The 27223-nt window shown below is 39.1% G+C and overlaps 1 protein-coding gene across 1 annotated transcript; it reads left to right on the top strand.

Annotated features, from left to right (window-relative positions):
- The first annotated feature begins 1264 nt into the window (after positions 1-1264).
- Positions 1265-22099, top strand: erh (ERH mRNA splicing and mitosis factor). The gene is made up of 4 exons (XM_028821860.2): positions 1265-1421; positions 2219-2306; positions 16888-17008; positions 21493-22099. Exons 1-4 carry the CDS (start codon positions 1419-1421, stop codon positions 21593-21595), a joined length of 315 nt encoding a protein of 104 aa, XP_028677693.1. The 5' UTR covers positions 1265-1418; the 3' UTR covers positions 21596-22099.
- Positions 22100-27223: the final 5124 nt, after the last annotated feature.

Raw genomic sequence — 27223 nt, 5'->3', positions numbered from 1 at the left:
GTGAACAAGACCCCGAGATACTTGAACTCCTCCACTTGGGGCAGGATCTCGCTCCCAATCCTGAGAGGGCACTCCATCCTTTTCCGGCTGAGGACCATGGTCTCGGATTTGGAGGTGTGGATTCCCATCCCAGCCGCTTCACACTCGGCTGCAAACCGATCCAGAGATAGCTGAAGATCACGGCCTGATGAAGCAAACAGGACGACATCATCTGCAAAAAGCAGTGACCCAATCCTGAGCCCACCACACCGGACCCCATCAACGCCCTGACTGCACCTAGAAATTCTGTCCATAAAAGTTATGAACAGAATCGGCGACAAAGGGCAGCCATGGCGGTGTCCAACTCTTACCTGAAACGGGTTCGACTTACTGCCGGCAATGCGGACCAAGCTCTGGCACCGATCGTACAGGGACTGAACAGCCCTTATCAGGGGGGCCGGTACCCCATACTCGCGGAGCACCCCTCACAGGATTCCCCGAGGGACACGGTCGAATGCCTTTTCTAAGTCCACAAAACACATGTAGACTGGTTGGGCAAACTCCCATGCACCCTCCAGGACCCTGCTAAGGGTGTAGAGCTGGTCCACTGTTCCGCGACCAGGACGAAAACCACACTGTTCCTCCTGAATCCGAGGTTCGACTATCTGACGGACCCTTCTCTCCAGGACCCCCGAATAGACTTTTCCAGAGAGGCTGAGGAGTGCGATCCCTCTGTAGTTGGAACACACCCTCCGGTCCCCCTTCTTAAAGAGGGGGACCACCACCCCGGTCTGCCAATCCAGAGGCACTGTCCCCGATGTCCATGCGATGTTACAGAGGCGTGTCAACCAAGACAGTCCTACAACATCCAGAGCCTTGAGGAACTATTATTTGAGGAATCTTTTTATTTGGAGTAAAAATATATGCATGTGAACATTTATGTTTGTAAATCAAAAGCCAACTCAACGAAACGTACATATGAAAGGCTGACATTTTTTAAGCATTTTGTCAGCTCGGATATTGACACATCACCGAATAATGTACAGAATTGTAGTCAATATACGTTAAGGAGGACAGTCTGCCCATTGGCGATATTGCAATATCGGATGGCTAAGAATCACCTCAGATTTAGCCGCATTTGACAAACCAACGAAGCCCTCATCAGCCTTCGCTAGCTCGATACAAACTCCACAAACACATCTTTGAATCGGCGAATTCTCCAGCCGCTGTCCGTCAATCATTGGACACCGCCTCTTTGTCTTTATGTGTCCAATCCGATTGGAAGCTGTGTGTGCGACGTAAGAAGTACTATCCTGACGCAAAGAGGCGAGTTGCTGCGCGAGTGAGTACTTCCGGGAGTAAAGGTTGCTTTTTTTTCTGCTCGCCGTTTGTCGCTGCGTTTTCTGGTAGCAGAGAGGAGACGCCGACATTTACGAAACATGGTAAGGGTGGCGGGGAGAGTTTAGTTAACACTTGCCGCCGAAGAAGCGCGTAGGAGAAACGGAGCGCTGTAATCGCTTCTGCCACGTGCAGTCCTCGCTTTCTGTGGGTTTACGTTCACTGGTGGAGGTGATGGGGGTTGAGATGGCCCTGGTTTGGGCACGAGATGTGAAGAGAAAATCATCAGGAAAGTCGGCAGAGCGGAGTGCGAGTGCTCGGCTGACCTGCTTATGTGAATTTATCTCCTCTAAAAAACTTGCACGCCGCCGGTACTCTTAGGGAAACGGCCTCGTATAGAAAGATGAGCGCCGGCGCATGAATCTTGGGGAGTCGGATATGGCTATGGTCGGGTTTCACACGCCATTCATTGTCGTGTTTCTGATCCGAGTTACACGTTGTAAGGTATTGATGCCTCTGGGGTGGTTAAGGATTGTGATTCGTAGAAGATGATTCTTGTTTATATATATATATATATAATATTAATGAAGTTTAAGTAGGCGGTTAAGAATACTGCCTCATTAGGTTAATAATGCTTTTTTATTCTTGTTTTTTATCGCTTAATCTTAATTTCTTTGTCTTTTAAGCAAGCCACGCTGTTTCCCTATTAGTGTTAGTGCAGTTAGCAGTTCTCTCGAGACATTGTGCTAGCCGTGGTGGACGAGCGCGGATTACAGGGTGTTCTTCCCCACTGACGTTCGTTTACTTGGGGAATTATTCGGAAATGCGCGATCTCTTTTGTAATGAGTGTGCTTTTCGTCATCGGAGTGTGAGTATTTATTTGTGTCCGTTTCTTTCCCAGTCGCACACAATCTTGCTGGTTCAGCCTACGAAGAGACCAGAGGGACGGACATACGCGGACTACGAGTCTGTTAACGAGTGTATGGAAGGTAAGCGGGACTTATCGATTGCTTGTGCGACCCAGTATGAGCAGCATTTATATAGGTTTTAATGTTTGTCAGCCGTTGGACTATTGTTTGTACCTGACCAGTCCAATTGTAGGTTTTATGTCTCCATATTACACATATAAAAGAAATCATTTGTACATATTGACCGTAATCATGACGACGTAGCTTGTTCATTTGACATGAAAACACTGGAACTGATTCAGATTATATATACGAGTTCCGCCGTGTTCCTGAGCAAGTAATTTAAAGTAGCATTTTCTTGCCAAGATTATTTCTTCACAATTATTGCATATATTAGTTTTGCCACCAGAAACTCTTGTCTAAATTGTACTTTTTTAAAAATATTTTTAAAATACTTCCTATTCTTGTTTACAATAGGGTTTGATGTAACCCAATTTCCGTAGATGAATCAAAAGCCATAAAAACTACCAATAACATCCATTTCTCCACCTATAATTGTTATGAGTATTAATCCACATTTTGAGATTACATAGATTGGTTGTTTTCAAAAGGGAAAAATTTGGGTATTTTAAAAGGAGACCTTTGTGAAACAGATGTCTTCATCAACTTCATTCGTCGTACTCTGCAGAACTCTTGCTCTCTTTACTCTGTAGACAGCTATATAATAACAGAAGAAATCGAATGTAAGGTCATATATTTGTCTTTACTACAAGTAAGATACTGCCTGCTCTGTCTGGATTGATATAGCACACCTGTGCTTCAGTGAAGGAGCATATTGGGCATGTGTAGTGGGCATTAAAGTGACGGGACAGTGCTTGGATGGGAAAAAGGTGATCTGCCATATCAGTACATCCATCCATTTTCCAACCCGCTGAATCCGAACACAGGGTCACGGGGGGTCTGCTGGAGCCAATCCCAGCCAACACAGGGCACAAGGCAGGAAACAATCCTGGGCAGGGTGCCAACCCACCGCAGGACACACACCCACACACCAAGCACACACTAGGGCCAATTTAGAATCGCCAATCCACCTAACCTGCATGTCTTTGGACTGTGGGAGGAAACCGGAGCGCCCGGAGGAAACCCACGCAGACACGGGGAGAACATGCAAACTCCACGCAGGGAGGACCTGGGAAGCGAACCCAGGTCCCCAGATCACCCAACTGCGAGGCAGCAGCGCTACCCACTGCGCCACCGTGCCGCCCCATATCAGTACATACTGCCCCATTTCATGCCCCACGTCATTCTAGTGTTTTGGAGCAGCTGGATGTTTAAATATACGCAGAGTGGATGCCAGTCCTGTCACAGCACTAGGTTCTCCATGGAGTCTGCATATGTTTATAGATTGATTGGCACCAGGGTTTATGAATCTGCTCATTCAAAAACATTGCTCGGCTCTTTTCTTACTGTATCATCAGCAAGAGCAGCTCATCTTGCATTTAAAAAACTTGATAATTCATCTGTAGCGTTTCAATCTGTTCTGTCGTACACACCCTTTTTTGTCACTTTGAAGTGGACTTGTTACTCTTTTTTGTAGTTATTTCTGTTATGTTTTATTTAGGTTTTTCCATTACATATGGATACAGGGTTCCATGGAGCTCCATTGTAAGATGTGCAAACAGACTACAACATTTTTTAAATTGTGAGCAATGCTTCCCTGTAGAACACAATTTTATTTAATAAATATTTACAATGATATTGAAGAAATAAATTCAACTTGAAAAGTACTGATCTTATTCTTTAACTATCCTGTGTTTTAGTAATAAAGTACAATCCTGGTCGTTGGATAATCTATCCGTCAGTTGTACCTTAATTTAACAACTTAAGTGGAGATGCATATAGCGCATCACTCATAATGAATCTGTAAGATTTGTTTACTTTAGGTTTTATTTCAGCCTCCTTGCCATCTGAACTATCCATCCATCCATTCTCCAGCCCGCTGAATCCGAACACCGGGTCACGGGGGGTGTGCTGGAGCCAATCCCAGCCAACACAGGGCACAAGGCAGGAACCAATCCCGGGCAGGGTGCCAACCCACCGTAGCCATCTGAACTATTTAATATGAAAAATGTTTGAAACGTTTGTTGATTAACTCAAAGGTTGGCAAATGTATTAAAAGCAAAAAAAATGAAACCTCTTCTTCATAGAAGTATTCAGACCCTTTGCTGTGGCGCTCCAAACTGTGCTCATGTGTTTAGTGTTTGATAGAATTTTTCTTGATGTGTGTAGAACTTGACTGGATTCGTCCTATAGCAAGTTGAATTGATTGGACATTGTTTGGAAAAGCACACGTGTACTTGTGTGTAGTAGGACCACAGTTTACACTCTATGTCCATGAGAACTCTCTGTAGATCTCCGTGATCCTTTTGTGGTGGTGCATCAGTTGGGGCAAGGGGATAAACTAATTGTAAAACTGTGTTCCAAGAATTAAAGCAAACAGGTTACACCTGATGCACAATTTGGTGTGCCATAACAAAGCATTTGAATGCTTGTATAAATTTAGAATTTTTTTTTTAATTAATTGGCAAACTCCCAGTAAATGTTTTCATTTTATGGGTTATTGAGCGTAGATTGATGAGCATAAATGGCAAATGTATCCATTTCAAAGTATGCAGAAAGTGAAGGGATCCGAAAAAGTTTTGAATCTACTGCATGTGTATAATTCTATGGAGCCTTAAGTGGCCCTCCATAATATTAGGGGCACTTTTTTTTTTTTCTTTTTCTTCTTTTTTTCTTTGATTTACCCCTCTGCTCCACAGTTTTAAAATCGCAAATCAAATACTTCATACGTGATTAAAGTGCACATTTCTGTCCTTCATTTGAGAGTATTTGCATATGTTTCAGTCACACAAAGTGGAAGTTACAGCACTTTTTATATCTATATAATACACACACACACACACACACAGTGGGTATAGAAAAGAATCACCCCCTTCAAAATATTCCCATCTTTTTTGCTTTACAGCCTTAAATGAAAACACACACAATATTTCTTCCGAGCTTAACTTACTCAACGCAACCTATAACATCCAAGTGCAAGATATCATAGCTACAGTTCAGAAAAATTATAAAAAAAAAAATCAAGAGACATACTGAGATTAATAAAGGATCACCCCCCAATGTCAATATTTTATTGAACCACCTCTTGCTTTAATGACAGCCTTGAGTCTGTTGGGATACTTCTCTTTCAGCTTTTCCCATCTAGATTGAGCAATATTTGCCCACTCTTCTTTACAGAACTGTTCAAGTTCGGTCAAATTGGATGGTGAGCGTTGGTGGATTGCTATCTTCAAATCTTTCCACAGATTTTCAATGAGATTTAAGTCTGTGCTCTGACTGGGCCACACGAGGACATTCACTTTTTTCTCCTTCAGCCACTGTGTGGTTAATTTTGCTGTGTGCTTCGGGTCGTTGTCGTGTTGAAAGGTGAACATTCTGCCTATCTTCAACTTTCTGGCAGAGGGTAGCAGGTTCCCCTCAAGAATTTGACGGCATTTTGCCCCATCCATTTTTTCCTTCTACCCTAACCACAGCCCCAGGCCCTGCGGCAGAGAAACACCCCCACAACAGGATGCTGCCACCTCCATGCTTTACTGTAGGTATGATGTGTTGTGGATGGTGAGCTGCATTGGATTTCCGCCAGGTGTACCGTTTGGTATTGAGGCATGATAGTGTTCGATTTTGGTCTTATCTGACCATAAGACCTTTTTCCACTTGGCATCAGAATCTTCAAGGTGCATTCTGGTAAAGCTCAAATGAGCCTTAATGTGGCCTTTCTTGAGAAGTGGCTTTCCTTGCAACCCTCCCGAACAAGCCACAATTGTGGAGCACTTGTGAAATTGTTGTCACATGCACAAACTGACCACTCTTTGCCATAAACTCCTGTAACACTTTCAAAGTAGCCATTGGCCTCTTGGTAGCCTCTCTTACCAGTTTCCTCCTTGCTCTTCCATCCAGTTTGGAGGGACAGCCGGATCCAGGGGGGGTCCTAGTAGTACCAAACACTTGCCATTTCTTTATTATGGACTTTACTGTGCTCCTTGGTATTGATAAAGCTTTTGAGATTTTTTTGTATCCATCTCCTGCCATATGTCTGTCCACAACTCTGTCCCTGAGATCTTTTGAAAGTGGCTTGTTTGCTGTCAGTTGCACTACCGAACAAGGGAATGACTGCTCCAGGAACAGCTTCACTAATCACACTGATTACAATTGATCACAGGTGGAAGGAAGCCAGTAACCATGGTCTCCAATGGAAGTGGTGATTACTTACACCTGATTGAGTTTATGGGGGGTGGGGGAGGATCCTTTATTAATCTCAGTATTTCTTGTTTTTGATTTTTAAAATTCTTCTGTGATATTTTTCACTTGGCTAACAGTTTATTTGAAGGGTGTCTAAATGAAGATGCGTTAACACATGAATAGGTTTTTTGAATAACATTTAAGAAGCAATGTTTGATTATATTATTTGCAAGATGATATGGGTGTTTTATAAAGTAGATGCCATTGTGTTGCATCAAAACACAATGTAATGTTAGTTAAATTATGGCTTTTTTATGAATTACTTCAGTGCTGTGAAAGGGTTTTTTTGTTTTTTTAAAGAAAAATGGTACTTCTCCAAATCTTCCAAATACTGATGTTAACTGTTCATTATTAATCACTTATTTCTTATTAAATGTCATTCCGTGCTTATGCATAGGATATGAAGCCACTATCTAAACATCCTTCAAATAAAGTATTATTGAAATTTGTCACATTATAGTGTATTAATATTCTATTTGAATGGTTAAGTAATCTCAGAAAAAGCCACCACTTTAAATATATTGGTGCACACTAATTTAGTCAAGATGAAATCTAATTGGGGCATTGTGAATCAAAATCAAATTGGAACATTGGTGCCAATACCCAGCCCTAATAGTAGGTACCATGTTGCATATCCCTTTCATGCAATGATTATTTGGAGTCTCCTGATTAATAGACATTGCCAGCTGCTGAGGAGCTTCTCTGATGCAGTCATCTTAAGTTCCTTCCGGTTTCTGGGACTTGGCCCCTTAAGTTTTAAGCATATGGATATCATGCTTAGTTGTATTTAAATTGGGTGACTGGTTTGGTCATTCAAGAATTTTCTATTTTGTAGCTTTGAAAAATCTGTTTTGCATCAGCAGTATGTTTGAAATCATTATCTTGTAGGATGAAGCACCATTCAATGAGATTGGAGGCATTTAATGGAATTTGAGCTGATCCGATGTTCCTATACATTTAACACTATAATTACCAGAGCCTACAAAAAAATTTGTGGATCCGGCCCACCTTAAATCACATCACACCTCTCCGTCAGCGTCTTTTGTCCTGTAAATGTGCCGATAAAGACGAGCAGCAGGCAGCCTGCTATTTTATCCCCCCCACTGTCGCAGAATGTGTACAAAGTTCTCCCAGCTCATGCCTTGATTATCTGGGAGTGAAGTGCTGGAGTTTTCGAGTCTGAAATAATAGATCATTATTTGGAACACATGCATTTCATGCGTGTTCCGTTTCTACAATAATTTGTGTAAACACATTGTTAAAACAGAAACATTTTTCATATTTTAGTAGTAAATGACAAAATGTTGGTATAAACTATATAATGTGTGAAGCCTGAAGTCCAAAGATCAAATACACTTTCACAAAAGGATCAAGGACGATACAACAGCTTCTGTGGCATAGCGGTAAGATTTGCTGACTTGTAGTCAAGAGTCCCCAGTTCGATCCCAACTGACTCCTATATTTGCCATTTTCAGTAGTGAGCTGCGGTTATTGTTAATATTATGCAGTACACACATACGTTTGGTTTGCGTCTGTAACAGACGGTGTACATTTATAGTACTTGTAAAAGTTACCGTTTTTTTTTTTTTTTCACTTTTATACTCTGTCACAATCACGATACATACTACCGCCCCAGGGATCTGATGCTGTTAGTGTTTATTTGAAACTGGGATTAACTGTAGATGTGAGTGGTGTTTTGAGGCAATGCGGTCACTGATTGCAACCAGAAGATGTTATGTGAATGAATAATATGAACAATGTTGCATCTGTGCCACAATGTTTTCCGAAATGTATTGTACAGGTCATAAAATGAATAATTCCAAACATCATATATACCTATGTCTCTGTTTTTGATAGACCATAAGGTGCATACTAATTCAGCGTGAGCGGGAACACTCAATAAAACTGAATATAAAAAAAAAAAAAAAATCAAGTGACGGTGAAATGCAAAGATGGCAGATTCACCAGCGTTTGTGTGTCAGCTTTTATCCATCCAAATCAGAGAATGTCCAGTTCCATTGTCTCAAAACACCACTCACATCTACAGTTATTCCCAGTTTCAAATAAAAACTAACAGCGTCCGATTCCTAGGGCAGTAGTATGTATCGTGATCATGACTGAAAGAATAAAAGTGAAAAAAGAAAGGTAACTTTTACAAGTACTATAAATGTACACCGTCTGTTACATACAGTGGGGCAAAAAAGTATTTAGTTAGCCACCAATTGTGCAAGTTCCCCCACTTAAAAAGATGAGAGGCCTGTAATTTTCATCATAGGTATACCTCAACTATGAGAGACAAAATGAGAAAAAAAAATCCAGAAAATCACATTGTCTGATTTTTGAAGAATTTATTTGCAAATTATGGTGGAAAAAAAGTATTTGGTTAATAACAAAAGTTCATCTCTATACTTTATGTACCCTTTGTTGGCAATGACAGAGGTCAAAAGTTTTCTGTAAGTCTTCACAAGGTTTTCACACACTGTTGCTGGTATTTTGGCCCATTCCTCCATGCAGATCTCCTCTAGAGCAGTGATGTTTTGGGGCTGTCGCTGGGCAACACGGACTTTCAACTCCCTCTAAAGATTTTCTATGGGGTTGAGATCTGGAGACTGGCTAGGCCACTCCAGGACCTTGAAATGCTTCTTACGAAGCCACTCCTTTGTTACCCGGGCGGTGTGTTTGGGATCATTGTCATGCTGAAAGACCCAGCCACGTTTCATCTTCAATGCCCTTGCTGATGGAATGAGGTTTTCACTCAAAATCTGACGATACATGGCCCCATTCATTCTTTCCTTTACACGGATCAGTCGTCCTGGTCCCTTTGCAGAAAAACAGCCCCAAAGCATGATGTCTCCACCCGCATGCTTTACAGTAGGTATGGTGTTCTTTGGATGCAACTCAGCATTCTTTCTCCTCCAAACACGCCGAGTAGAGTTTTTTCATCTGACCATATGACATTCTCCCAATCCTCTTCTGGATCATCCAAATGCTCTCTAGCAAACTTCAGACGGGCCTGCACATGTACTAGCTTACGCAGGGGGACACATCTGGCACTGCAGGATTTGAGTCCCTGACGGCGTAATGTGTTACTGATGGTAGCCTTTGTTAGTTTGGTCCCAGCTCTCTGCAGGTCATTCACTAGGTCCCCCCATGTGGTTCTGGGATTTTTGCTCACCGTTCTTGTGATCATTTTGACCCCACTGGGTGAGATCTTGCGTGGAACCCCAGATCGAGGGAGATTATCAGTGGTCTTGTATGTCTTCCATTTTCTAATAATTGCTCCCACAGTTGATTTCTTCACACCAAGCTGCTTACCTATTGCAGATTCAGTCTTCCCAGCCTGGTGCAGGTCTACAATTTTGTTTCTGGTATCCTTTGACAGCTCTTTGGTCTTGGCCATAGTGGAGTTTGGAGTGTGACTGTTTGAGGTTGTGGACAGGTGTCTTTTATATTGATAACGAGTTCAAACAGGTGCCATTAATACAGGTAACAAGTGGAGGACAGAGCTTCTTACAGAAGAAGTTACAGGTCTGTGAGAGCCAGAAATCTTGCTTGTTTGTAAGTGGCCAAATACTTATTTTCCACCATAATTTGCAAATAAATTCTTTAAAATCAGACAATGTGATTTTCTGGATTTTTTTTCTCATTTTGTCTCATAGTTGAGGTATACCTATGATAAAAAAAATCTTTTTAAGTGGGAGAACTTGCACAATTGGTGGCTGACTACTTTTTTGTCCCACTGTATGCAAACCAAATGTATCTTTTTACTGTATAATATTAACAATAAGAGCAGCTCACTACTGAAAACTGCAAATATAGGAGTCAGTCGGGATCGAACCAGGGACTGTTGATTACAAGTTAGCAAATCTTACCGCTACGCCACAGAAGCTGTTGTATCGTCCTTGAATCTTTTGCGAAAGTGTTTATTTGATCTTTAGACTTCAGGCTTCACACAATACAGTAATCCCTTGCTACTTCGCGGTTCACTTTTTGCGGATTCACGACTTCGCGGGTTTTTAAATACAAGTGATTGCCCGCCTATCGCGGAAGTTATGTTCCAGACCCATCAGCAACAGGAGAAAATCCGCGATATAGAAAGACCATATAAATAAACATTTTTATAGTTTAAGCCTTAAAATACCCATCCCACATGCTTTAAACACATGTAAACTTATAAAACACACTTTGTTAACACATATGATATGTGGATGTCGGGCTAAGGATATGAGTAACATCTCACTATTATAAAACATTTTAACTTCACGCAAGAAAAGACAGTGAAACAGGAAAATAGGTGCTGTACAGGCTTTTAAATTATTGACACGCAGAGCGACAAGCAGCACAAAGTCCACTTCTCCTTAGCGTTCATTCAGCTTCCCACCCCCTTGACAATGCGAAGTGGCAGGAGCGTACTGCGCCTCCGGGGAAGGGGGTTTGAGCGAATATGCGTTCAGCCCTCACACACCCCCACTCCTCCTCCTCCTTCCGAAAGCGCAGAGCAACAAGCAGGCATTTTGGCAGAAGCGTGAGTTCAGCTGCCCCCCTTCACAAAGCGAGTGCAGACTCATCGACGTCTGATCACTGCGTGCGGTGTGCAGTGTTGGTCTGCGGTGTTTAAGAATGTAGAAAGTGTTTAAGAGCATAGGAAGTGTTTATAAGAGTGTGGGAAAGGTTAACAAGAGAGTGAGAAAGGTTTATAAGAGTGTGGGAAGGGTTTATAAAGCCTTAAAATATGTATAAATAATAAAATAAATATAGGTCGCTACTTCGGATTTTCACCTATCGCGGGGGTTACGTTCCAGAGCCCCCCCCGCGATAGGTGAGGGATGACTGTATATAGTTTATGCCAACATTTTGTCATTTACTACTAAAATATGAAAAACGTTTCTGTTTTAACAATGTGTTTACACAGATTATTGTAGAAATGGAACACACATGAAATGCATTTGTTCCAAATATTGATCTATTATTTCCACTCAAACTCCAGCACTTCACTCCCAGATAATCAAGGCATGAGCTGGGAGAACTTTGTGCAGGTTCTGCGGCAGTGGGGGATGGAATAGCAGGCTGCTTGTCTTTATCGGAACATTTACAAGACAAAAGACATTGATGGAGAGGTGCGATGGGATTTAAGGTGGGCCAGATCTACGAGTTGTTTTTGTAGGCTCTGGTAATTCTAGTGTTAAGAATTCATTGCACAGCTGCCGTCAGCAGTTACATCATTCTGGAGAAGTGTGCCAGTACCTGTGGCAGCATTTCGTTTCCAAGCCATAATACTCACACAACAATGTTTAACAGATGAGGTGGCATGCTTTGGATCTTGGGCAGTTCCTGTTTGTCTTCACGCTTTACTCTTGCCATCTCTCTGATACAGGTTTATCTTTGTCTCATCTGTCCCAAAAACTGTTTTCATAATTATGCAAGCTCTTAAGTACTTTTTTCACAAACTAATTTGGTTGTCCTATTTATGTGGATAACTAGTGGTTTGTATTTTGCAGTGTGGTGTCTGTATTTTGTGTTCATGAAGACTTCTTTTGATAGTAGTCTCTGGCACATAGGCATCTGCCTCCAGAAGACTGTTTCTGATGTGCCAGAGAGGTGTGTTTTGGGTTTCTCTTTACCAAAGTGAGGATACTTCTATCAGCTGTGGAAGTCTTCCTTGGTCTACTAATCCCTTTGTGATTAGTGATCTCACCAGTGTGTTTGTTCATTTTAATGATATTCCATACAGATATTTCTAAAACCTTAGGAATTTTTTTGAGACATTTGTAATACCTTAAGGTTTAATTCTTGTTTCTCAGCGCCAATAATGGCTTTTTTTTTTACTTTGATTGGCATAGCTGTTGTCCATGTTGAACAATAGTAACTGCAGACTCAAGGGTAGAAGCAAGTCCCATACATTATACAGACTGTCTCAAACATTATGGTGCTCTGTAATGAGGAGAAACCATCTACAAAAATTGCTACATGGTATGATTTGAAATATATGGATATATCCTTAGTTTGCAGTGTGCACTCTAATCACATCTAAATTGTGTGATTTGTATTTTTAAACTCTGAAAAAGAAAGGTGAAGCAAGGAAGAATGGACCTTTGTCCCAAACGTTATGGAGGGCACTGCAGGTAGGAGAACAATGATGGTGAATTTTTTTTTTATATATATATAAATAGAAAATTTTTGTGGAAGGAGGTCAAATCCATATGGCAAACTTTTGTTGTTTCCTTTGGCAAAGGACTTACTGGCTAGTGGCATGAAGCTTAAAGGTGATATTATGGGAAGATACATGAGCAACCCAGAAGACAAATTGACCGAAACATGGCACATGAACACATGCTGTGAGAATGACATTACTGTGAAGACGTTCACGTGTCCTTGTTTGTAGCACAGTCTTAGTATACCAGCTGGTTAGTCCACAACTCAAAGTGGAGCTTGATGTTGGTGACTCGGTTGCAGTCTTGGTCATTCTTCTAGCAGGTACCACTATCAAATGACAAGTAGACTGAAACACCACATGTAACCACAGCATCAAGTTAACTCGAACACTTTCTCAGCTGTGAGAGTGACTAGGGGGATGTGGACTGCAGGAAGGTGTACCTGTAATAATTTTCTTAGCACAGTCTTAGTCATTCTCACCCCACATGAACATAAGTGTCTGTTGTTTTTTGGTCAGCTTGTATTATGGGTTTCTTGTAATTCTGCACTGGAAGTACTTTTGTGAGAGAACACAAAAGTGTCAGAGTTTTTTTTGTTCTCCTACCAAAACAAATTTTCCTCCCATCAAAAAATAAAAATCACAATTTTTTTTTCCCCTTCACTTATGTCATTGGAGAGGCTCTGTATAATTCTGATGTGTTGAATGTGGGCAGATAGTAGTATGTGACCTTGGTTGTCTCTGCCATATTTGGGAAGTCATTGTACATGTGCATTATACTGTCTTCAGTAGCCCTGTACATCATGTAAACGCATCGTTGGATGATGGTTTTAACATCGCCAAATGTCTCCTGTGGTACTTTATACTCTGTGCGATTTGCAAGTTTGTGCAAAGCAATGGTATTTTGCTTCTGGGCTGAAACTGGTACTTTGTAGCTACCTGGTTGTTCAACAAATTGTAATGTGCAGCTTAACAGCATTTCATATGTTGATCTTGACATTGTACTGTCATAATGTCTTTCATGGAGTTTGAGCTGTCAACTCGTCGTGTCAATGGAATTTTCTTTAAAACAATTTCTTGTAGGCATATTATCTGAAATTGTCTCATTTTTGGCAGCTAATTGTGGTGGTTAGCTGAGGCAGGACAGTATTAAGCAGTTTTCTGTCTATTGTGGCATCAACATGTATGGAAACCCAGGGTAGTCGAGGACACATTTGCAGTATCCATGAACTTCTAGATGGAATTTTTTTTTTTTTTTTTTTTTTGGCTATGAAATATTACATATTTTTATCATTAAAAGTCAGTTTGAAAAAAAAAAATGCAGTCATTTAACACATGCTAATTTTATGGTTAAAGGTTTCAGTTGAAGGAAACAGGTATTTGGCAACAAGTTAAATAGTTTAGTGTAGACTAGACAATTTAATACCTTGGCAGTGTAGGGTTTGGAATCTTCACATCCCTTCCCAGTCACCAGTCTATGCATATTTTCTACATCCTCCTCTTTGAGCCCTGTTTTCTGAAGATGTGTGTTAATTTAAATTTAAATCGGTGTCTTTGTCTGGTGAGTGTGTAGGTCCTGGAATGGACTGATCTCCTGTTTTGGGTTTGTGGGTATCTTATTTCACATGTGACACACAATGTCTTCTTTTGTGAAAGTGGATAAAGAGGACAGAAAATAAATAAAACCTTCACTGTACCATATGAATAAAATAACCCTAAGCCATTTCATATCCCCTCTGCTGGATTAAATGTTTCTCAAAAAATGTTTAGCCATAATTAATACTATTTTAAATGTATATCAAAGCGGCGTTTTTGTAAAGATCTTAAGTTTATTTACATTCTGAGCAAGTTTTTTGAATGCCTTATTTTAGTAAAACATCTTTAGCTCTCACTGTTGTTTTCCCAAGTGAGACCTTCATACAGCACAAGTACTGTTCAAGATTTGTGCTTCACCAAAGTCTGTCTGGCAGATGCACTTTGGTTTTCCTTTTCTGTTCAATTGTGAGCTGAAAGCATTTCAGATTCAGCATTTTTGTCAAGTCATGTCAGTTTTGGATGGATGGGTAGATAGATACTTTATTAATCCCAAGGGGAAATTCATATACTCCAGCAGCAGTATACTGATACAAAAAAACAATATTAAAGAGTAATAAAAATGCAGGTGAAAACGGACAATAACTTTGAATAATGTTAACGTTTACCCACCCGGGTGGAATTGAAGTGTTGCATAGTGTGGGGGAAGAACAATCTCCTCAGTCTGTCTGTGGAGCAGGACAGTGACAGCAGTCTGTTGCTAAAGCTGCTCCTCTGTCTGGAGATGATACTGTTTAGTGGATGCAATGGATTCTCCATGATTGACAGGATGGGTTAGGGTGGTCAAACCTGTTAAAGAAGTTGTTCATTTGGTTTGCTCTCTTCACATCTCTCTCGATGGTGGCACCCCACTTTGAGCTGCAGCCAGTGGGATATATATATATATATATATATATATATATATATATATATAATATTTATAGCACATTTAAAACAGTTGTGGACCAAAGTTTGTGTACAGTTTCCATAAATCAATAAACATACAGAAATAAAGTACACTTGCGCAAGTTCAAAAAGCTATGGTAAAATGATGGGATTTAAAGGTGCCTAATGTAGAGTTAGTGCTGACCTGATATAAAAGGATAGATTATTTAGAAGCGTATGGGCAGCTACTGCAAAGGCATTGGCCCCACTGAGCTTGTGCCTAGATCTGGGCACAACCAGTAGCCATAAGTGATTGTGATGGTAAGAGGGGCTAAACCATTCAGAGGCTTAAAAAATTTTAAACTCTGTTTTTGTGGTTTCTGTTTCATCTTGCTGTTTGATTTCTTAACTTTAGATGAGTCTGGGGACTGTGAGATTTTTGTTGTGGGCCCAGTATAAAATTCTTTTGATATTGTGTATAAAAGTATATTTGATACAAGTTGGACATCAGTAATCCAAAAGGCTCAAAAGTCCAAAACATTTTGAGTTCCAACATGACACCACAAGTGGAAAATTCCATACCAGGGTCAATTTTACAAAAGTTAGATTCAAATATGAAAATATGTTTACACTATAAAAAGGTGGATGTGAATAACACGTGCACATTCAAAATGTGTTTTATTCTTTCCAAGCTTTTTGGAGTGGAGTCCAGTGTGAAGCTTAGAGCACTATGAAGCCACTAAGATGATTAACATTCTGGGAAAGGGGGTGTTTCCATGAGGAAACAACATAATTGAATTTTGAACACCGTTAAGCAGTAGAACAGTCGGCAAGCTTTGTCCCCAGTGAAGCAACACAATAACCTCCACAATCAAACATGCTCTGCGGCATTGTTAAAATCGGATGACTTGTGAGTTAATGGAATGTCACTTCTTAGTTACCAAAAACAGCTTCATTCTGTCTTGGTGTCATTACTGCAATTTTAGTGCAGTAAAGTGCTCAAATTATTTTTAGAAGAAGCACGCACTACTTCAAATTCCCTTTTTATGTTGGTAAAAATGTTTTATGTATGTGCGCCCATACTCGTATGAAAACTGGATGCAGTGATTTGGTCGGTTAATAGCTTCCTGCTCCCAGGCAAGATGGGAGTGAACCTTGGCTGAAATATTCCTGAACTTTCTGTTCTTCAGAGCAAATATTTTATATAATATAGCCTATAAATTGGTCCTCTCTCTACATCTTATTCATCACTTTTAACGTTTAATATGTGTGTCATGTCAGTGCACATTACAATAACATCTTGGTAATATTAAAGTGTTTTTATTCCATGTCATTAATGGTTCTTAGTGCATGAAGGATTCTTCTTGAGTTGGAATTATTCAGTGTACCACTTTTTTCTGGGGAATGCACTGTTTTTTCTTAGGGTTCTGAGACAAAAATGAATTTGTCTAAGCTGACAACACATATGAAACTGACATGTTCAGAGTTTGTAGTCAACCATTCATTAACAAGCCTATTTAAATGTATATAGTGTTATTTGCTGAATCATTTGTCATTGTAAAGCAACTACATTACAATTAGTGATGCCTGATTGTCAACTCGATTTAATACCTATTTGATTAAGACTTGGATATACAGTATTATTTACAGTAATGCTTGCTCTTCACACTTAAGATTTTTTTTACTTCTCTTTAGGTGTTTGTAAGATGTATGAAGAACATTTGAAGAGGATGAATCCAAATAGCCCATCCATTACATATGACATCAGCCAGCTTTTTGACTTTATTGATGATCTTGCTGATCTCAGCTGCCTTGTGTAAGATTTTTTTTTTTTTACTTCAATACATATATTTTTAAAGCTGAAAAGCTTTGTAATTGGGAAGAGAAATTGCTATTATGGATATGCAGAAATATTTAAAAAACAGTATAGTGACTGGATCCACATTTATATTTTCCTGGGCATTTCTTCCTGTAAGGTTAATATCTTATGGCCAGTAGCAAATGCTTCAGCACAAAAATTGCATTTTATAGTTGTGAAAATGACATTAGTCACATTTTGATAAAACGTTTGCACTATATATTCCACATTTCCTAGTCTTTATTGACATAGCACATTTTTTTACAATATAATTCACGTGTACCCTTCCCTTGTTTTGGATTTTTTATAAAATGGACCAGAACGGACCCATTAACATTCTAGGAGAGGATAAATTAATGTATTTGTGGAACCTTTATATAGTAACATGGTAAAATCTGATTAAGTTCTTAATAGATGGAGTATTTTTATTTGTTATAGGTAGCATAGCTTCATATTGTTGTTCACTGTGAGTCTTTCTCCAAGTCGTTGTATAATTTGGCATGCATTTTAGCCACACGTTTATTGCAGGAGGACTTTTTTTTCCTTTATCGATAGTAATGTTCTTAACCCTCCTCACAATTTGTTGCATATTTGAATGGTTCAGACCATGATGACAGAATTGAGCACAAGACAGGGGACATTTCAGGATGGGGTGTGTGGTCATTTAAGAGTCTCTCAGTACTGGCAAGGGGTGAATTTGTCGGTTAGAAGAGCTGCTGGAAAAGTTTTATGGAAAATCAAAATAATTGTTGGCATGGAATAGGTTCTAGTCTAAGTTGATGAAATGGTAGTTGTACAAAAGCATACCTGGTTATGATAAGTCATCAGGGAGCAGGCGAAGTAGTCCTGAGATCAGCTTATCAAATTCTTGAATAATAATGAAATATAAATAGTAACAGTTTTTGGTGCAATTCATGTTGTATCATGTGTAGAAAGTTGAAACATTAAGTTTGAAGGCAACAATGAAATGGTCAGTAATGGAAAGGCTGGAAACTGAAGGGGACAGGGAGTAATGCCCATTTGGAATTTGGAGGGCAAGGCAAGTGTTGAGAATGGATAGTTGAATAGGAAGCCAATGGATGATACAAAAAGTCAGAAAGCATCAAGTCTTAGTGGTGGATTGCATAGAGCTATAATATGCTGCATGTTATACTTTGAAAATAGTTTTTTTAAAGGGTTTGTCAATTCTGTCAGTGTGCAGTGGCATTTTGTGTTCGTTCATTCTTGGTTTATGAAGCTGGGAATAATTCTGTAGCTAACTCTATAAGCATTAAACACCTTTAAGAATGTTCAAACTCTCACTTACTTGGTGTTGAAGGTTGGAGATAGCTGAACTGTTAATAGATGTTTGTTTAGTGTTGAAGGAGATTGTGTATGGCTTAATGAGTTTTGATGTTTTAGATTAACCATATTTGTATGTTGCATCTGGAAAGAAGCAGGTGTATTATACACCACTAGCTGTGTTTAGGATGTGTTGAAATCTAAGTAATCAACATAGACCCCATTAATGTTTGCAGTGCACTGTGCAATGCCGTGTTTGTTATATGCCATTTTGAATGGAATTCATTAAGCAGTGTTTGTTTGTGATGCACTATCCATTGAAGTGAAAAATGCAATGCATTTTATTACTAAAACAATTATATTTATTAATCAAAATTAACTGTATTAATCTGTTTATCATTTCCTTCAGTCATAGTAATGTTTCTATAAAGCTGTGATTAATGTTTAATACAAAACAGTTTTAATATCCTCTCAATGTATATTAAATTATTTCAGTTTATTGAAAAGTTTTGTGTAACAAACCTTTGAATAAACAGTGAAACACTAATCGTTCAACATCTAAAATTAATTTTTTGCCTTTTTATTTTGAGTCATGTCATGGTGCAGATTAGTGCAGCACTTTGTTGGTTTCTGTCAATTCTCCCTTTAAAATTATATGAAGATGAAAAATAAGACACTATAGATTATCCCTTTAGCCATTTTTTTTTTTTTTTTTTTTAAATATACCAGTTTATTTGTACTGGTTATTCAAGGGGTTATATCCAGATACAGAAAACAAATGTTCACAAAGGACCGGTGTTGGGAAGTTTTACTGTTAATTTTAACTTAAGAAACTACTTATTACTTATTTAATAACTACGTAACATGTTTAGTTATTTATATGTGTTACAGGCTGTGCCTTTCCTTTGTGTTTTTTCTTCTAGTAGAGATGAAAGCCATACTTGTAATCAAAAAAAATCTATTTCTTTGAGAGAGGAAAAAATAATGCATCATTCATTACTACTCTCTTCTAGATGGAGAAAGATAACATAAAGCAGGACCTACTGAAAGAAAAGTTTTGAGTTCTGTTCCACCCCCCCAAACCAAATCCAATCTCACAATCCTATTTAACTGTAGATGCGTATTAGTTGCACCCCAGCATGACCCTAAACTGCATGCACTGGTTAGAGAATGGATATATGCTTGAGCTGATGGACATCTGTACAAGTATGCAGTACAGTCAGAGATTGAATGTTAAGCCTCTGTTCATTTATCTGGACTATGTTGAAAGATATTTAAAAATGATCTTATCTTTTTATCACCTCCTGAAAATTGTGTGACACTACAAGTTAAACAGCTATATTTGATCAGTAATTTTATTTTCCTTACAAAGCACACAAGTCTGTGTTCTTAATCATAAAATGAGATAAAAGTGCCAATAACCTGAACCTTTTCTGTGTTTTGTGTTTTTTAAACAATTGACTCCTGCACTATCCTGCTGAAATTTACTTGCACAAACACAAGCACTTCCAGGTGTGAATTTTGCTGTTTTTCATTTTGACATTAATTGAGACAGTGCTGTATCATTATCACTGTGAGGCATTTTTGTAGATTTTACTGTTTCATAATGTATTATTGTGCCTTCCAGAGTAATTTGTCTACTTGTCATGAGTACAGTACCAACTTTCTTGGTAATACCAATACTGCAAAAAAAAAAGCTGGTGCTGTTATTTTCAGAACTATAGTATCAAATTAGTATTGAAATATTTGTTCTTGTAAAATCCCTATTTGTTAGCCAGTAGACAATAAGTTAGACAGTAAGTTTGTTTCCCTTTTGATTTGGTTTGTGTTGTTTAAGCAAGTCCAAGCTTAGATACAAGTTGCTATTCATTGACTAGTGTTGATAAGCGTATTGTTTTATCAGACTATAGGAATTGGCATACTGTGTCAAAAGTAATTTTTTGGAATCTCTGAATTACTAGAATTTCACATAAAATGTGCTTCTTTTTGATTTTTCTTTAATTGTGACCGTATTTAATTCAGTTAAAAATACTAATTTATATATCAATATCAATTTGACACATTTTCAGAAGGTACTACTCGTTTTCCATAGTATTAATTTTATCCATATCAGATTTACCCTCCTGTTTTGTCAATGAAAAAGCAATCAATATATTATAGTCATTAATGTTTGGAAATATCAAACTTTAGAGAAGGTGAAGCTTGTTGATTCGAATGCAATGTTAATGAATTCTGGAAAAAATATTGAATGTTCGATCTTCTGTAATTATAAGTAACGAGATTCTCCTTTCACAAAGTTGGGCTGTGAGAAGTGTGAGATTTACAAAATCTGTTGTGAAAACAATGTTACTCCTGTTTGGTGTAATCTTAAGTGTTGTCCGAGGGTTTGGGGTCTCTGTAAATTATCTGACAAATAGCAATTTTCTTTAAGTGTGACTTTTTGGTGATTCTCTGAAAGATGTAGGGCATTTATTTTAACATTTTTTAGCCTTCTTCAGAAAATCTGACATACATGCCAGTGGAGTAAACAGGCTAATGGAGCTAGTCCTGAAAACAGTGGACACAATTTAAACTATTTCTGACCTGGACCACAATCTTTGTGATAAACTGAAGGAAGAACAAATATTCCTTATTTGTGGCCAGACCTTTTCGCAGGATGTGGTTTTATCTCCTCTCCATTAGAAAGTGTTTTGGGTCAATATTACATTTTCAGGCAGTGGGAGCAGTTGACTTTTTTCATAGTCAAACATTCAGTGTTGAGAAGGTCATATCTGTTTTGAGCCGTTAATGCTGTAGAACAAAAGAATACAGAAAAGTGTAGATTCTAAACTGTCTACCCTGAATGAATTGCCACGGAGGTCTGAGCCCTTATTCATTGATGTCTATAACCTGTATCTTCATACGCATTTATCCTTAAAGAACTGTGCTACACAAATACCTTTTTTTTTCTAATCTTAAATCAGCAAATTCTACCTAACCTCCCATATGGTGAGTTTTAGTTTCTGTAGATAGTGGAACTGGCTGTCTCTGCCTCTTCGGTTTGACCTATTTTCACTTTGTGTGAGGATTCCCTAGTCCCCACCACTTTGCTGTGGGCCCTTTATTCACAATAATATTGCATTGAGTCTGCCTGAATGACAAATTTTTGTTTTTCTTTTCAGGTATAGAGCAGACACACAGACGTACCAGCCATACAACAAAGACTGGATAAAGGAGAAGATTTACGTATTACTCCGTCGTCAGGCTCAGCAGGCAGGCAAATGATCATCTCTGCTGTGCCATCAGTTTTTTGGAGTCAAAGGCTAGCAGTTTGAACGTAGTATTGGCATTTTGTATTCTGTTCTGTTTTCCTTGTGTTCTTACCCAGGTTAGTGAAAGGCTATTTACAAAGGAGAACCATACTTATGGAAATCATTATTTTATTAAAATAAAACACTTTGTACTAAATGTATAGGCTCCAACATTTTCTTGAACAGTTCTTGTTTTTAAGAGAAATTGATAACTTGTGTGTAGGTTGTACTCAAACTTGACATCGTCGGACTTAGTTGTGTTTATTTTGGCCTTTTGTCTTGAATCAGATTCCTCTTCCCTGTTAGTTGATTGATGTTTGTTTTTTTTCTCATGTTTGAAATTGAATGATTGTGATTTAACAGTTCTTAGCAGATGCTGCTTTAAGTTTTAATTTTTACAATTTCAGTAGCTGCTTTGACATTTAAGTGGTTTTTATTTTAATTTACAATCAATAATAAATTTACTCAAAATGCTTGACTTGCTGCTTTTTGTGTTTATGTCTGTACTCTTCAGCAGTCAACCACATTTGATCCTGTATTTGGTGGGTTCAAAATGTTGGTTAGGTTGTGCTTGGAGAAACATGCAGCTGATTGTATCAGCAGAGAAGATAAGATGAGTTTTACACTTCTGCTGTAAGGTAGTTGGATAAAACATTTCGTAAACCACTGTTCATAAGAACATAGTCATGGCCGAAATTATCGGCACCCCTGGAATTTTCCCAGAAAATGCACCATGTCTTCCAGAAAATTATTGCAATTACAAATGTTTTTGTATATACGTGTTTATTTCCTTTATGTGCATTGGAACAACACAAAAAAACAGAAAAAAAGCCAAATCTGACATCATGTCACACAGAACTCCAAAAATGGGCCGGACAAAATTATTGGCACCCTTTCAAAATTGTGGGTAAATTGTTTTATTTCAAGCATATGATGCTCGTTTGGACTCACCTGTGGCAGGAAACAGGTGCTGGCAATATAGCAATCACACCTGAAGCCAGTTAAAATGGAGAACAGTTAACTCAACCTTTCTGTTGTGTGTCTGAGTGTGCCACACTAAGCATGGAGAACAGAAGGAACAGCAGAGAATTGTCTGAGGGCTTGAGAACAAAAATTGTGGAAAAATATCAACAATCTCAAGGATACAAGTCCATCTCCAGAGATCTTCATGTTCCTTTGTCCACTGTGTGCAACATAATCAAGAAGTTCACAACACATGGCACTGTAGCTAATCTCCCTGGACATGGACGGAAGAGAAAAATTGATAAGACTGCAACGAAGGATAGTCCGAATGGTGGATAAACAGCCCCAATCAACTTCAAAACATTTTCAAGCTGTTCTGCAGACTCAGGGTGCAACAGTGTCAGCTCGAACTATCCGTCGACATCTGAACAAAATGAAACGCTATGGCAGGAGAGCCAGGAGGACCCCACTGCTGACTCAGAAACATAAAAAAGCCAGACTGGAGTTTGCCAAAATGTACTTGAGGAAGCCAAAATCCTTCTGGGCGAACGTCTTGTGGACAGATGAGACCATTGAATGCCTTGACTGTGTGCAAGGCATCATGAAATCTGAAGACTACCAAAAGATATTGGGGCGCAATGTAGGGCCCAGTGTCAGAAAGCTGGGTCTGCGTCAGAGGTGATGGGTGTTCCAGCGGGACAATGATCCCAAACATACCTCTAAAAGCACTCAGAAATGGTTGAAGACAAAGCGCTGGAGAGTTCTGAAGTGGCCAGCAATGAGTCCGGATCTAAATCCGTTTGAACACTTATGGAGAGATCTCAAAATTGCTGTTTGGAGAAGGCGCCCTTCAAATCTGAGAGACCTTGAGCAGTTTGCAAAAGAAGAGTGGTCAGAAAATTCCAGTTGAGAGGTGTAACAAGCTTGTTGATGGTTATAGGAAGCGCTTGATTTCAGGTATTTTTTCCAAAAGGCGTGCAAACAAATATTAAGTAGAGGGTGCCAATAATTTTGTCCAGCCCGGTTTTTTGAGTTTTGTGTGAAGTGATGTCAGATTTGGCTTTTTTTTATTTTTTTTTTTTTGTTTTTGTGTTGTTCCAATGCACGTAAAGGAAATAAACGTGTATACCAAAACATTTGTAATTGCAACAATTTTCTGGGAGACATGGTGCATTTTCTGGGAAAATTCCAGGGGTGCCGATAATTTTGGCCATGACTGTAGAGGTGGGGTTGAGTGTATTTTTTTAAAAAAAAGCCTTTTTTTAGCCTCACTGAATACGGTGCTGCTGTGGTTATGAACCAATGGTGAAATGAGCTGTGCAGCCACGCTATTAAAGCCAGACTGGTTTTCATTTACAATTTGATGCACTGTCCTGATGTCATAAATTGGTTTGACCAGTTTTGCACATCATTACGAGATTGTTCCTTCTCTAAGCTATTGGTGCCAGATGAACACATCAGACTAAGTGGTTGATGACGCTGTAACAGTTTTCTGTTTGATTTAGCAAGAGTCTGGAATTTTTTTTTATTGGCTTACTGTTTAAAATTGGGCGTTCTTTCTTGGCTGATGTGCTACACACATTTTTACCTCAACATCACTAAACATCTGAGCTGTGTTGTGTCAGAAGAAGTCCCACATAATAGCCACATTTCTATGTTAATATTAGATAATATCCAGTCATATCTGCTTCATCAAGAGGACAGGACATTCCAGCCTGCATTATACTTGTGTGTTCATTCTGAAGGTAACAGGTTTTTGTAGTTTTTCTTCTGCACATGTTGCTGCTTTTCAGATGGCCATTAACATTACTATTTTACCTGTAAGCTCCTTGCACCAACCACTGTTCTTACTGGGCACCTCGCCTAGTCATAGCACTTGATTTCTTCTTTCTTCAAACCTTTCATAATTGCTTCACATTTGTAAGTATGTAAAACAGCTCATTCAGTAGTCAACTGAGTGTTCTGCTGCTTCTAGAAATATTGAAAAGTGTACAGCTAACATTTCTTCTTTCAGTACTTTGAAGAAATGGAATACAAGTTAATAACACTAGTAAAACCAGTTGTCAGCAACTTTTAATCCCAGTCATTTAAGTTTTAGTAAATTGCTCACTTACTTGGACGATAGACTGGTACTTGGTTCAGTCTTTACTGCTGCGTTTTGACCAAAGTCACCATTACAGACTGAACTGAATTAAATAGTTTTGAATGATGCAGAATATGAAAGTAACAAGAGCATGTGGTGGGCTGTCTGATATTTGATACATGTTGGTAAAGTGAAAGAATTCTCTTGGAATTGATCTAACAAATGTTTTCATTGAAAGAGGGCTGTTTGGCTGCTTCCCCATCCAGAAATGAGAAACTTTGGAGAAGATGGCCTGTAAACCTCAACAGAACAAAAGACAAGAGTGTGGCTCTGTAGAATTCATTCAGTTTTTTTTGCAAGAAAAGGAAATTTGATACCCAAGACCCTCATTCCTTAAAGCCTACTGGACACTAGTCAGTAGCCAAAGCAGTCTTCATTTAAGTGGGATTGTTTTCCTCTACTGTTATCTTCAGCTCAGGTAATGAAGTTATTGCTCCTGTTTACATAAAGGTGAAGGCTGGAAGTGCCATAGTCTGTGAGGAGAGCAGGGCGGCCTGGCAGCAGACAACCACACAATGTTGCCAACAGCAGGCTGCTGTGTGTGCAGTGACAGAAGATAAGGAGTCCAAGCACCGAGCTGGGGCCAGTGAAGACCAAAAAATAAAAGCGGTTTGTGGGTTTAAAAATATTCTTCACATTTAACAGAGGACCCTTTCATCTTAAATTTGAGTAGCTGTGAATGCAGATTTATTATGGAATAAACAATATTTGCACCTACTGTTTACCTTTAAAATTAAAAAAGAAATGAATAGGGTGTACACTCTTAAATCCTGGTTCTTTAATGGCACTTTACCTGGTTATGTAATTGCTTGACAGAACTATTTAATTCTGGGATGGGTTCTTTGTAAATTGATCCTTTGGGCCCTAAAAGGGCTTTTAATGCATGAACGGAAAAAATATATAATACATGGAAGGGTACAATAGATCAAGAGTACCCAAATGTAGCCTGTCATTTTAAAATCAGGATCCCAGTGGTATTTCTCAAATTTATTATTTATGGAACTCGTTTCAGAACTAAAGGTGGCTTTTTTTCTGGCACCTCCATGTGGAGGTTTTTTGGGGTGTCAAACATGGTTTCTCTATGGCATTGCCAGGAAAAACCTCTTTGGCACCTTTTAATTTTAAGGGTGTAGGTACTAAATTTTTCAAAATAATTAGCTGCCTTTGTCTCATACTGTTAATGTTTTGGTAATAAGTTATTTTCATATTTTTGTCATTTTTAATTTACAGTTGATATTTGTTGGTAGCTTAAGATTTTTATTTTCAAAGTATACTTGGAATGCAAATTAACCTAAGACTAATGACAGAAATGGCAAGTATGGTGTTGACACAAAGTGCCCCTATAATATCACTGAAGATTATTGGTGGTCTCACCTAAAGAGTAACCTGAAGTTGGCTGAGAGACAACTGTTGGTGTGACACAAACCGCCATTTAGGGACAGGGCTGGAGATTCAAGTGACCTCTGTAGAAAGGCCTGAGCAGTCAAAAGACAGTTATTGATACGGGGGCGTTAATGTTTGTTACCTGACTATATGGATTTAAATCGTAAAAAAATTAAGCAGGTGGTGCATGGTAGAACAAGGGTGCAACTGATGAGAATGTTAAAGCTGCCACGTTGCCCAGGGTTGGTTGAAAGGCCTGACAAATAGTGACTACACAAGCAAACCCCTTGCCCGTATTGATGTGCTGGTGGAGGCATACACACACACACACACATATATATATATATATATATATATATAATTATTTTTCCCCCACACCTTTTAGCTAGTTTGGGATAACCCAGTGGAGTTTTTGCTGATATGAACTCCCACATTCTAAACTAGCCAGATGGGACTCCGTAGCCTTTTCCCCATATCCCCCTGAACACCACCTTGGTGGAGGGGCGAACTCGCCCTCCATAAAGGGCCTTAGCACAATTAGCAATCTCCCCCGTCTCCGACCCTCGCCCCCTCCTCTTCTCCGAGGGGATTGTCCTGTTTCGGCCCTTGCCAGCGTTGGCAGGGTGACAGTAGTCGAGTGTGCAAACTTGTGCTATTGTTCCCGGGCCAGTGGGAGCCATGGAGACCCCACTAATATGACACAGGAAAATGTTTGCTGATGGCAGTTCTATGGGCTTTGTCCAAGTCTCTTTCTGCATCATGACGACTCGATTTAAGTTTCGAACTGTTTGACTACAAATGCAAAAGTGCTATCCAAGTCCTTTGCCTTTGTCCTCTGCGGCTTCAATGGGTAATTCAGCTTTTGTGTGGCTCGATTGAGGGGGCAAACATAAAGACAAGATTCTTGAGCTCTCAGGTCCGCTTTCCATGGATATGCGCTTTTTTTTCCTCTTCCCCTGAAATCAACCCTAGATGGAAAAGGAAAAGTCCGCATCGGAACACTTGAAGGGTCAGGAAACGGCCTCTCACCTTAAACGGTACAGGCGGTCTGCTTGTTTGTTTAATAATAATAATTAATAATAGTGTACCCATTTTCTTTTATTTAAATTACAT

This window comes from Erpetoichthys calabaricus, chromosome 16 (assembly GCF_900747795.2).
Source record: "Erpetoichthys calabaricus chromosome 16, fErpCal1.3, whole genome shotgun sequence".
NCBI lineage: Eukaryota > Metazoa > Chordata > Cladistia > Polypteriformes > Polypteridae > Erpetoichthys > Erpetoichthys calabaricus.
Note: the sequence above shows the minus strand (reverse complement) of the source record. Positions and strands in the feature narration are given on the sequence as shown.